Below are 12,899 nucleotides of genomic sequence, written 5' to 3' on the forward strand. Positions count from 1 at the left end.
AAAAAAGATATACATAGACATACATTTATAAAGATCCAGAAAGATATAATCTGAGGGAAAAAAATAACATGATGTTTAAAACATTTAACAAATGGGAGACTCAAGTACCATCAGCCAATCAGAATAAGCGGTAGGCTTAACCATCTGGCAAACCACCAATGTGAATGAAATGAATACCTGGCCATGAAAATAATAAGTATCAGCAAGGGATTGGAGCATTGATGGCCTTTAGCTTCTTTTTCTTACCTTTATTTTCTAATTTATTGAATTATTAGGTGCTTTAAAATGGGGGGGGGCTGAGGAGTCTATTTTTAATTATAAACATGGAAAATTACATCCTGTTGACACCACATTTCATATTGCTGTAAAATTCAAATGGGTTTCAAAACCCCTAACAGAATGCTTAAATAATAGATATAAGAAATGGTATACTAAAACAGCATTGAATTAGAAGTTAAAAATGGATAATGCTATAAAAATATTTCCCATCTAGTAGAAAGAAAACACGGAAACACCTATGTTAAATTATTTTAACACTTTAATATTTTAAAGCATTCCCTCTTGCTCCTATCCCAACTTGATTTCCATATAATTGAGTATGTTCAATGGGGGGGGGATCTTCCCTCCTATCACCTGGGCTCTCTGAAATGTCATAACTGTACAAAATTCATTATACAGTATTTTCCAATGGATATCATGACCTAGGCTGAGCTGCAGAATATAGTTGAGCAAGTCAGGAAATCAAACAATAATTATCAAACCCTGTATTTTTATATGTATTTTTAATGTGTTTTTATAACAAAATCACAGACTTTGACGAGTGTTGCTGCCTGCCTCACATGGCTACCATGGCTACCACAACCTCTGGAGCTTATCATAGTAACAAAATGTTGCTCTGAGCAATGCAGAGGAGGGCACAATTAATGCCTGACTAGTGGGCAGTGTCATGATAGATGGAGAAAGGACTGAAACTGTTAATGATTTCCTATCCACAAGCAATACCCTTGGTAGTAGCAGTCAGGAGCTAAAGAGACATATTGCTTCAGGCAAGTCTGCTGTTAGGGATCTCCCCAAAATACTGAAGAGCAGTGATGTCAGTTTGAAGACTAACATGCACCTCACTCAGATCATGGTCTCTTTGCAATCACTTGCTATGCATCTGAGAGCTGGACAATGAATAAAGATGACAGAAGAAGAACTGATGCCTTTGGGTTGTTGTATAGGAGTACTGAGCGTCTGATGGACTGCCCAAAGAACGAACAGGTTTATCTTGGAAAGGGTGTAGCCAAACCGCTCCTTGGAGACAAGGATAACAAAGCTTTGGACTTGTCTCTAGGAGAAGCTATTCCTTGGAGAGGATAGCATGCCTGGAAGGGTGGAGGGTCGGTGAAGGAGAAGGAAAACCCTCATCAAGATGGACTGACGCAGCAGCTGCAGCAATGAATGGGCTCATGTATTCTAGAGCTGGTGAGGACGGCACAGGATAGGAGAGATTCAGGGATGTTGCTCCCGGGGCTGCAGTGAGTCATACTCGACTCCAGGCACCCAACAACAGAAGCAGCTGCTGAGACGCTCTGGCCAGCAAATAATGACCAGGGATTCTCCTTTATCCTATTTTTATCGACAGAAAATCACACGAGGACCTCATCAGCGAGGAGCCAGAGGATGGTTTAGCAGCATGACTCCTTTTGAAAACCTAAAGCCCCAGGGTAGTATCATGCAAATCTGCACAGTCTCCTAACGTTGCTTGGAACTGCATCTCAAATGTGTGTGTTTAAAAGCACCGTGGCACACTGCGAGTTCACAGTTGCCTGTAACGATCTGCAAATCTCTGTTTTAAACCACATAGTTTTGTACTTGACTCTGGCGGTAACACGTGCACGTAAGCAGTTATTGCCTGATTGTTATCCTGGTTGTCAGGATGGTGAGTGAATGAGAGGCAGCAGCACTGTCTTCCACCATGTCTAAGCCTTAGTTTCTTCCTCCTCTGACTAAACCCAAGTGTGTAGAGGCGCTGTGTCCGCTCCCCAAGCCCTCCACGATCCTGTCTCCTGGGACCACTGCCAGCAGCAAAGACAGATGACAGCGCTCTGCATGGAGTAAAAGAGGAAGAGGATGGCAGCTTAAGTCACTGGGGGAGAGGGGGGTGGGGGGGAGTCTCCTCCTCTGGCGAATAGGGAGAAACAGAAACCGATTGTGCGAGGTGAAAGGTCAAACAGTCCCCAGAACACAACTATTGCATGTATGTGCGGAAGCACCTACGAAGCTCCCAGTGTGGCCTGTCTCCAACACAGTCAATTACAAATAACTTCACCAAATCCATCTTTACGCCAAGACTGCCGTCCATTCTCCACACGCAGATTCCACTCAGCTTTGCAGCTGATAAAAGAAATCAATGCTATGGGACAGCTTTCATTTTCCAAGATCAAAACACGTGTTACCTTTCTTCTCTAATTTTAACAACGGTTATTTGGGGTTTTAAAAATGATTACTATATGCCTGGACTTGTTCTAACCACTTTACATGTGTGAAATCATGTGACCCTCTTTATAACCCATTGTTGTGATGAGCAAAGCCTGATATGTCTCCAGAACCTGGGGTCATGGACCCCACACGTCCCTGGAGAATCTCGTGAAAAACTACTCCAGGATTCAGAAAGGAAGCTGGCACTAACTATACCTCAAAATGTTCTAAGAAGGATAAGAAAGTTGTAAAATTGACATGTGCAAAATATTTTGTTCTAATTGTAATATGGTGTCTGTGGGAGAAAAGGGAACTCTGGTAGCCTAGACGTGGCAAGAAGCTGCACTGTAATCACAAAGGCAGGCAGCTCAAGTCCACCTGCTGCTCTAAGGAAAAGGGTGGGCAATTCCCTCCTGTGTGATTAACTGCCTCTGAAAACACGCCGGATGGACGGTTACGGGTTGGGGCTGACTCAATGGTACACAACAACAACAACAACAACAACATGGAGGAAGATATGATCAGTAATCATAAGAAATGAAAACAGCCCAATGTAATTCTTTAGATTTTAAATATTGGAGAAAGGCATTATGCTTGGTAAAGAGTCAGCAGGAAATAATAACAGAAGACCCTCAATATGATAGGTTAGCACAAAGGCTACAGCAATGGGTCAAGCTCAAGAGCGTCAGAGATTGTGGGGACAGCGCAGGACAAAGCAGCAGTTTGGTTAGTTATACACAGTCACTACTAGTTGGAATTGATTCAATGGTATCTGACAACAAGGTAAATATCTAGGGCACATATCCGTAACTCCATCCTCCCAGCATGGTGTCCAAACAGCTGATGGCTACAGCTCTCCAAAGGGCGGCCAGCTATTCCAGCGGAGTATGATTCCGATTTGTAAGAGTTCTCGTGTCAGGCCATTTGGGGAAGGTGCAGCAGAACACGCCACTGCTTATTTCCCCTGAACCCACAACCATTCCCAGCAGTCTGCAGCTACAGCCCTTTCGTCCCAGGTTGCCAAAACCTGCTTTGCCTGCTGGCAAGGAGAACCAGAAGTGCCGCTCCAAAGCCGTCACTGGCCCATGAGGACAGCATAGGGGGATTACACAAACCCTAGTTTTTACTGTTCAAATCCACCAGGTTTGAACGCTGGGCAGTCTCTTGTGTAAAGATTTAGAGCCTTTGAAATCCAATGATGGGTCACTGAGTTGGACCTGACTTGCTAACAATGGGTTCATCTTGCTGAGAGAAGATCTCCAGTCTTCTCCCACAAGTGCCAGCCTTGTGCCTAGCAGCCAAGCAATGAACCTTTGCTCCACCAGAGGTCCTTGCAGTGGACTTTATGCCACTGAAATCTGCCACTCTGACTGTGCCTTCCAGAAACCTTATCAACAGGTTAACAGGGCAATGGAATTAGAACAAGTGACAAACTCTTACTTCTGGAATTGTTCTTTTCGTTTCTGAGCGAGGTATTTCTTCTTTATATTCAGCAGTTCATTGGAGAGTCTCTCGATCTCATACTTATATTCTTGGCTCTGTGATTCATACATATTCAACTCTGAAGACAAAACCTAACATTGCAAATAAGGCAGCATTAACATAAGGCACTAAGACAATATCCCTTTGCAATACCCCCCCCCTTGTAACATCCTTTTACCATTACCTCTCTAGCGGAGCTAGAGAGCAAAGCAAGGCCCAAACATAGCAGTTAATCTGCCCAGTTCTCCAGGTCCCTGAGTGAAAACTTGGCTCAGAGTGGATGACTTAAATAAGTGACAAACTTGAAATGAAACATAATTCCCCACTTAAAAGGAGAACTATTAGGCAACACTGGAACAGGCTCACAGATAAATGGTGCACTGCGTTTCAAAGAATATTATGAATAGAGACAGAAAAACTGCCAGACATATACAGGATAAAATTGCTTTTAAAGCTTTAAGGAGAAAGAAGAATTAAAGGAAAAACACTAAGGAGTGCGAGTCATCTGAGAATTGTGGTAAAAACTCTGCTGGAATTATCCTGACACCACAGTTAACAAGCCTTCAACTCATGCATTGTCAGAGACTGCTGGTCTCCACATCTATCGCATCTTCACTGTGTTGAGTCTGCTCTTTATCCCAGCCGGGGGACACTCACCTCCGAGGAGTAGGGTGCTCAGACATGTGCTTAATGGTGCCCAGCACACATGTGGAGCTAAAATAAAAAGCCCGATTATCTGCCTCCTTCCATGGGTGTGCCTAACACAGCCTGTGCAAGAAGCCTGAAGGCCAGGTGTGCACCCACAAAAAACAAGGGGAGTAAAGGAAGACTGCCACTCTACAGTGGAACAGGCTCTACTTCTTCCTCACCCCTCACCACCAACTTGATCTTGGTATCAAAGGGGGAATTTGCCTCTTGAATGTCCATTTGATATGACAATTTTCCTCTTAATCACTAGAAAAAAGGACTACCTTATCATATGCTAATGAATATGGTATCTTGTGCTAAAGACTGTGATTATTCATTCACACTAGAAGAAAACCTGTCTCACCAGCAAAAACTCTTAAGGACAAAGACCTCGTTTCCAAACAATGAACACAGAGCTAGAGAACAGACTAGATCATGAGGACAAACTCTCAGGCCTGCTCAGTACGGCCACCTCCACGCCTCTCCCTCAAGGCACCACACTTCATTCCTGTGAGAAGCTGGATTTTCAGAGATAAAGGTTAACTGCAATGCACAGGAGGTGTGAGGATCTGGCAGCACCAGAAAGTACCTTGTCTTTCTCATCTGTACCCAGCTCTGAGGAAAAGAGGAAGTATGTGCTTATATTGTTGGAAATATTCCATTTTTAAAGGAAATAAAAGAATCAAAAATTATGCCTTTATGCTGAGTAAAATATCTCAGTCACAAAAGGACAAATATTGCATAACAACATCGCTGTTAAAAGTCAGACTGACATGGAGGGTTGGGGCGAGAATAGAAACGGAGTGGAGAGATAATGAACCCTGCATTGGAACAGATGAGGGGAAGAACAGCCCAAAAGGAATCCCTGATTAGGTATTATATGTATGACAACAATCTGGAACAGGAGCTGCATTACAAAGTGGAGGAGGAGAGAGGAAGGGAGCAGAGGGAAGAAAATGTGCAACAATGAATAAAAATGTTAAAAAACATATTTTTAAGTAGAATATGCATTGTGAAAACAATGTGAGTTACGTCTCCAGAGACGCAAGCAAAATGAGCACCTAATTAATTGAAAATTAATTTTCTAATTAAAGCTGAAATTTAATATTCTAATTAGGCTTCTGTGTCATCTGCCTTTTTAAAGTAAAACGATGTGATTGTATAAACTCCTGTTTGTGAAGGAATCAGCAGCTAAACTAGTAACATAGCATTCATTTACCTGAGGCAGAAAGGCAACGATTACCGTTCTCATTGTACAGGGAAATGTCAGCATTCAGCTGGCAGGCCATGCATTCTGGAGGGAAGTGTGTGTGTAAGACTTCCCTGCTGTGCTACAAACATCTAAATATTCACTTAGTGAATGTTTAGATGCAGCAGGAGCTCATGATTTTTGAGACTTAAAAGAGATATGCATAGTGGTCAGGCACGGCAGTACATGCGTCATTTGGGATCACTTGGAAGGGAATTTATGCTAACACAGTGTTTCATTTTACCTCTCCTTCATGGCTTCTTACTTAACACCTCATAGTTAAACAAGGCTCCCCAGGCTGGGAAACAGGCTATGTTCTGTACGCATCTTTTTTTTTTCTTTCCTCTGGTGGAATGGACTAACAGAAACCTGTTTGTGTGCAGAGAGAGGTCTGTTGCCCTAGAGCAATGGTGTTAAAAGGTTTCCTCTAACTTCCCATCTAACCATCTAACTTCTCCAAGTCCTCTCAAAACCTCCCAAGCAATGCCACAACTGGGAATACACCTTAATGAAACCAGAGCCACAATTCAAACAGATGTATGTTTATTGCTCATGTTTATTGCTGCATCATTCACAATAGCAAAGAGATGGAAGCAAACCAAGTGTCCATCAACAAATGAATGGATAGAAAAACTATGGTACATTCAGACAATGGAATATTATGCAGCACTGAAAAATAGTGGACTCATAAAACATTACATAACACTGGGGAGCCTGGAGAACTTTATGATGAGGGAAACATCTCAGTCACAAAAGGAAAAACACTGCATAATACTGCTGTTATAAAATAAGGCAGATACGGGGAAGAGGGTCAGGGAAGGAAATGGGGAAAGAGTGGATAGATGATGAACACTGCATTAGAACAGATGAGGGGAAGAACTGTCTGAAAGGAATACATGATAAGGCTTTATATGTCTGACAATGATCTGGAACAAGGGGTGCATTGTGGGATGGACTGTGTGTGGGGAGAGGGGAGGAAGAAAATGTACAACATTGGGGGGAAAATGAAAATATTTTTAAACAAATATCACCCAGCCAAACTACATCTCTCAATTTTCATCCCATTGCTGCTATCCGCTCTCCAACCCCTTTCTCACCTGCTCACCTGACTCTGGAGATGGAGAACCTTGGAGGCTAATGAGGAGGGAGGCTTCTGTGATTCACCTGCGCTTCCTAAAGCAGCTGACCTCAGTGGAGCGTGGCATCAGAGAGGCAAGCCCACTGCGCTAAGGCAGCGCATTTGCCACATGTGTTCCCAGAGTGTGGGCTGCCATCAGCCAGGAAGGAAGGGGGCCACCACTTACTTTAAGCTGCTTGGTCTTTTCCTTCAGCGTGTGCCGGTAGATGTGGAGCTGTTCTGCAGCCTCTGGGCCAGGCTGTCGGGCCAAGATGTACTTTAGTTCCACATACAGTTTCTCTTTTTCCTGGTAGAGAAGGTGGAGGTAAGCAGACACATGTGAGCACAGTACGTGCTGTCGACAGGACTCCTTGGGGCAACCCTACTTCACAGCTCATACACCTCACACTTGGACTAAGTGCATCCCTTCCATGAACACATCACACCAGCCATTATCAAGAGCCAGGCTGGTACTCAGCATTTGAATACAAATAATATGACAAGCAAATAAGAGAAAGTCCCTCTCTGCATAAACACATGATTCTATGACTTTGAGGAAGACGGAGTGATGCCAAAGGTGAGCAGTGGTGTTCCCGGAGAGAGCAGGGATTCAAGTCAATCTGGTAGGAGTTGGGGAAGATCTCACAGATATGTCATTTCAATCACCCCTTAACAAATGGGAATTTCCCCCAACCAGAGGTAGAAAGGCAACACATTGCAGGCAAAGGCTGGGCACTGGGACAAGACAGCAAGTCCAGTTCAGCGAGTATAGAGGGCTAGGCGAGCAGGGAGGGAGAAGCTTAGAGGAAAGACCAGACTCATGGGAAGGACAGATTGCAGATACCACACTTAGGGGGTTGGACCACATGTCTAGGCCACGGACAGCCAGTGACCCATCACGACTGGTTTGCCAGAAGGAAAATGCCAGCACAAAGCTGAGAAAAAAATGTTGTTGTTATGTGCCATCCAGTCAGCTGCAACTGAGAGCACCCCTACACACAATAGCTCTAATCCCTGCTCTATCCCATGCCAATTATCTATCCCCATTACCCCTGTCACTGAATCAATCCACCTCATTGAAGGTCTTCCTCTCCTGCACTGTCCCTCCACCCTTCCAAGCATGACGCCCCTCTGCCAGAACTGATCCAGCCTTGTAACATGTCCAAAGTATGTCAGACAAAGCTTCAGAATCCTTGCCTCCAAGAAGCAGCCGGCTTCACCCTCTCCAGGACAAACTTGTTTGTTCTCCTATTTGCATTCTATCATCCCTAGTCATTGTCCAGCTTTCTTATGCATAGCAAGTAATTGCAAAGGCCATAGCCTGAACCAGGCAAACCTTAGTCTCCAGAATGACATCGTTGCTCCTCAGTACTTTGGAGATGTCTCTGACAGCAATCTTTTAATTTCCTGGCTGCTGGTATCAAGAGAGTTGATGGTAGAGACAAGCAAACTGAAGCTGTTGACAATCTCAATCTCTTCACCATCCACCATGAATGATGCTGCCAATTTGGCCAGTGGTAAGAATCTTTGTTTTCTTGATGTTGAACTTCAATCCATATTGAAGGCTGCAGTTCTTGACCTTCTGCACTTCCTCCTCAGTTCCAGCAAGCAGGGTTGTGTCATCTGCATAACATAGACTGTTGATGAGTCTACTTCCAATCCTGATGCTACGTTTCTCCTCATAGAGCCCAGCCTCCCATATAGATTGAAAAATTATGGAGATAGGACACATCCCTGATGTACACCTGATGTACACCCTTCCCAATTTTGAACCAGGCAGTGTGTTTCCCTACTTTGTTCTGATGACTGCCTCCTGGCCCAAGTATAGGTTTCATATAAGCACAATCAAGTGTTCGGGGATTCCCATGAAAAAGACACCCAAGCAAGCAGAAGAAAGCTGATCTAAGGTAACGAGGATGGAGAGCAGATGGACATGAGCATTTATTTGAAGTGGACCGAGCAGGACTTTGTGAACTGAGAAGGGAAGGAAGGGGGATGGAGGGACTCCAAGTCCCTCACGTGAGCAGATGATGGCAGTGGAGGCAGGGGAAGATGAACAGGTCAGGTCGGGGGAGAAAATAAGCGTTCATCTTCTGATAACGAGCAAGTTGGGACATATTAAATCTGAGGCCCATGGGATACCTAGGGGTGGAGTTGAAAATGTGGATCCAGGGTTGAGAAGCAAGGAACATGCAGGAGCTGGAGACGGATCACGACTGGAGTCATGGGAGTGCATCCATCAGCCAGATATTCAAAGAGAACCAGTCTACTAGGCCATGTAAGCATGTCAGGAAGGAACGAGAACAAGCTAGAAGTTAGAGTAAGTGAATGTAAAAACAAGCACGCAACAGCAAAACAAGCAAAGGGAGACACTCAAGAACAAAGGAGTGATTTGAGAGTTCAGTGTTTTCTGCTGGAGTAAAGAGAAGACACAGCAGAACAGAAATAGCGATTTGAGTGAGTTATTAAGATGTCACCATTGACCTAAGCTTAAAAGGTTGCAGTAACATTTTGAGAACAGAAGTCACATTGATTAAAGAACCCATCAGAACGAGGGTGTAAAGAAAGTGAGTCTTTGAAGAAATATTACATGAGATCTGCAATTGTTTGAAACTAACTCATTGCTGTCAAAAGGTAACCCAGTCATAGCCGACCAATCATAAGTGGGTTTTCAGAGGCTGTAAATTGCACAGGAAAGTGCCCATCTTTCTTGCACAGAGTCACCTGGAAATTCAAACTGCCAGAGAGGGGTCCACCTTTGAATTAGCACAATTTCCCATGAACCCGGACCCTGGTCATTTGAGGCGTAGGTAAATCTCAGCAAAACTAAGCCATGAGCATTTCGAGAAAAACTAAGACATAAAAATTTACAGAAATAAAAGAAAGGACTTTCTCAGAATTCACACCTTGATTTAAAGAAACAATAAATTATAAAGAATTCCTGCTCCTACTGTGAAGTGTAATTGTTTGTAAGGTGTTTTCAGATCCCTCAACTAAAGATACCACATAAGTCATCTCAATTCTAGCTTTTCATCTTTCTAAACTGTAATAAATTGAACAAACATTGAAAAAGACTTGTGTCTACTCATTAGTCTCTGTCTGTATTTATTTCCTTAAGGTAATTATGTCAAGGGGGCGGGGGGAATATGACTGGTACAAGCCCTCTCATTAAATAAAACTATGAGTCAAATGAAGGTGAATTTTTACCTAGAGCTAAGTATTCTTAGCCTTGTCATCAAACAATCTCATTTTGTCAGAGAACACAAAAAGGCATAAAAAATAGGTAGAAGGCAATGCATTAACCTGCAGTTGTTACTATTTGTTTGGGGTTCCCCCCCCTACTCTTTTCTGGTCGAATTACGCAAAGTCAATTACAAATACTCTAACTCTACTTAAAGAGGAGAGTTTATGCACCTTATCAAGCAGTTCCGGGTGGAATCAGCTTTTGGAGATGCCCTTAAAAATAATACTCACCATTGAAGAAGTAATTCCAGGAATGACAAGGAAACCAAAAAGCCCGGGCGCAGGAAGAAAACTTGAACAAACAGAATTACAAAGCGATGATTTTCCTTTGCTGTACAACACCTCCTGTCACACCTTACAATATAATCTTCACAGTAAATGGATATAGCAAGCAATGAGAACGATATCAGGAGGTGAGTTTATTTTCTATAGCCACTTAACACCTGCCCTGTTGGAAAAATAACACTTCTGACAAGGCTTCAAGATTCAATTTGAAGAAGGTAATAAATATGTGGAGAAGCCCATGCAACCATTTTGTTCATTTCCTCCAGCTCACCTTTCTCTGCACCAAAGTACAGGTAGACTTGAAAAGTAAAGACTCCACAATAATAAGAAGGAAGCAATCTGGTTGGGGATGCAATAATGTCTTAAATGGAAAAGGCCATCTTACTCCAAGAACCTTGAAATGTTTCACCGGCATAATTCTTTCAATTGCTCTTGGCGGTTAGGGAGGTGAGAGATACAGAAAAGATAAGCCAGAAGAAGCAAATATTGGGGAGCTCTGGTGGCCTAGTGGAAAGAAGCTGCACTGCAATCCCAGAGGCACACTGTTCGAATCCACCAGATGTTCTGCCAGGGAAGGAGGGACAATCTCCTCCTGTACTAGTCAGATTTGATTTGACGGTACACACACACACAAATAATAAAATAAAATTTTTTTAAAAAAGAAGCAAATATTGTTGCCTTTCTTCTTAAGTGAAAATCCCACAGTATATGAGAATCCCTTTGGTGTTTCCAAAGTTCCTGGACAAGTAAAAAGCCTGTCTAAAAGGGACATATGAATGGGTATTCTTGTCATTACTGAAGTCCAGAGTGAAGGCTGCCTAGTGGAGTGGACTTAGGGGGAGGGATTGTATAACAATGAAAGAGGTTTTTCTTTCTTTTCAAGAAGAGTGAATTGGCGGTGCAGACGGGGTGGGCAGGGAGAAAAGTGCAACAATGAAGGACTGGAAACCCTAAGTCTCTGTAAACTTCCATTAAAATCAATTAATAAAACAACAACAACAAACAAACCTAGTCAGATACTCACGAATCCCTTTTCCCATATGGAGATTCCTGTGGTATGTGAAGATGAGTTAGAAAGCTGAAAAATATCTATGTCAAATCAACCTGTATAATTCCAAAGATCACATCATAACACGAATGGAAGAATGAGGCCAGGAGGGAAAATCACATTTAAAGAGAGACTGAGAGTGTTAGAGATGAAAGCATGACTCGGCTCCTCCGTATCCTCCCCGACAATCTCTTTCCATACGATTTACTGCCTCTGAAAATCCACTGAAGGGTCAGCTCTGAGTTGATTCAACAGCACACAACAACAACAACAACATATCCTCTAATAGGAACTGCAATCTCCACGTATAGAGTGGATGATGTGTGTATCCTGGCTTTGTCTATCTCCTCTAGCAGCTCTGGTGTTGGTTCGAGTCTTTTTAATCCAAGACTGTAAAATAAATTGAAAGGGATTTATTCTAATGGATAACCAAGCCATTAAACAGAGGAGCCACAAATACGGAGAAGATTGAAGAAACTCAGGGAATTACCACTAAAATAGTCTGAGGATTCAAAGGCAGAATGTTCTGAGAGTTAAACAACCGAAAACAAGCGATACCTATATGCACAGTGGATGGAATAAATATTGAATGCACCTGCAGGGACTAAGACAATGGAATGTGTGAGGAGCAGAAGGAAGGGAACGGGAAGGATCGGAATGCATTGTCAGGCTTCAATACACGTCAATTTTGGTCTGTGCTTACAGTGGAAAATCTAATGTAACCGATGTGAAGGCTGGTCAGCATTAGCATTCTAGCTGTGTGCATCATACAAATTTGTATTTTGGAAGAACGTGCTAGAAATTTAGATAAATATGGAGTGTTTGATGGATTGAAGGTCTTAAGTATGATTGTTTTCCAATTTATTTCCTTCCTAACCCTCTACAAGGGCCAACCAAGCTCTTCAAACATTGTGCAATGGTGTGTATAATAACCCTATTTAGAGACAAAGCATGCAATTCTATTATAAAGAGAATCTATCTTATGCAACGGAGACTCATTAGCTGTCCCATGTATATTGTCTCTATAAGCCAGTGGCGGCAGAACCAGCTGCCTTGTCATACGTATCCTGTCCTTCTTCATTAAGCACATCCATTTCTTTTTAAACCTACTCAATTAATTTGTCACTGGGTTAGAAGCACCATATGTCTGTGGAACATCATAAGAAAGTAATGAATAGTTTACTATTTATTTACAAGATTGAATCTTTGGGTTGGCTATTTTTTTTTTTTTTTGCAATATGTTCACAACACACAACACAATCACTTTGTAGTGCATGTGTATCTTTAAATTATCTTATGAACCGCTACACTGTAAAGCTGGACTA

At 42.6% G+C, this 12,899-nt stretch overlaps 1 protein-coding gene across 1 annotated transcript in view; it reads right to left on the minus strand.

The window, feature by feature from the left end:
- CCDC147 (coiled-coil domain containing 147) overlaps positions 1-12,899 on the minus strand; it is a 146,488-nt gene that overhangs the window by 6,709 nt on the left and 126,880 nt on the right. Inside the window, exons 16-17 of the mRNA XM_006880173.1 lie at positions 7,186-7,305; positions 3,904-4,037 (exon numbers count right to left, since the gene is read on the minus strand). Coding sequence (XP_006880235.1) covers positions 3,904-4,037; positions 7,186-7,305 — 254 coding nt within the window. The remainder of the gene's footprint in view (positions 1-3,903; positions 4,038-7,185; positions 7,306-12,899) is intronic.

Source organism: Elephantulus edwardii, unplaced genomic scaffold (assembly GCF_000299155.1).
Source record: "Elephantulus edwardii isolate Elephantulus edwardi_28Jun2011 unplaced genomic scaffold, EleEdw1.0 scaffold00006, whole genome shotgun sequence".
Classification (NCBI taxonomy): Eukaryota; Metazoa; Chordata; class Mammalia; order Macroscelidea; family Macroscelididae; genus Elephantulus; species Elephantulus edwardii.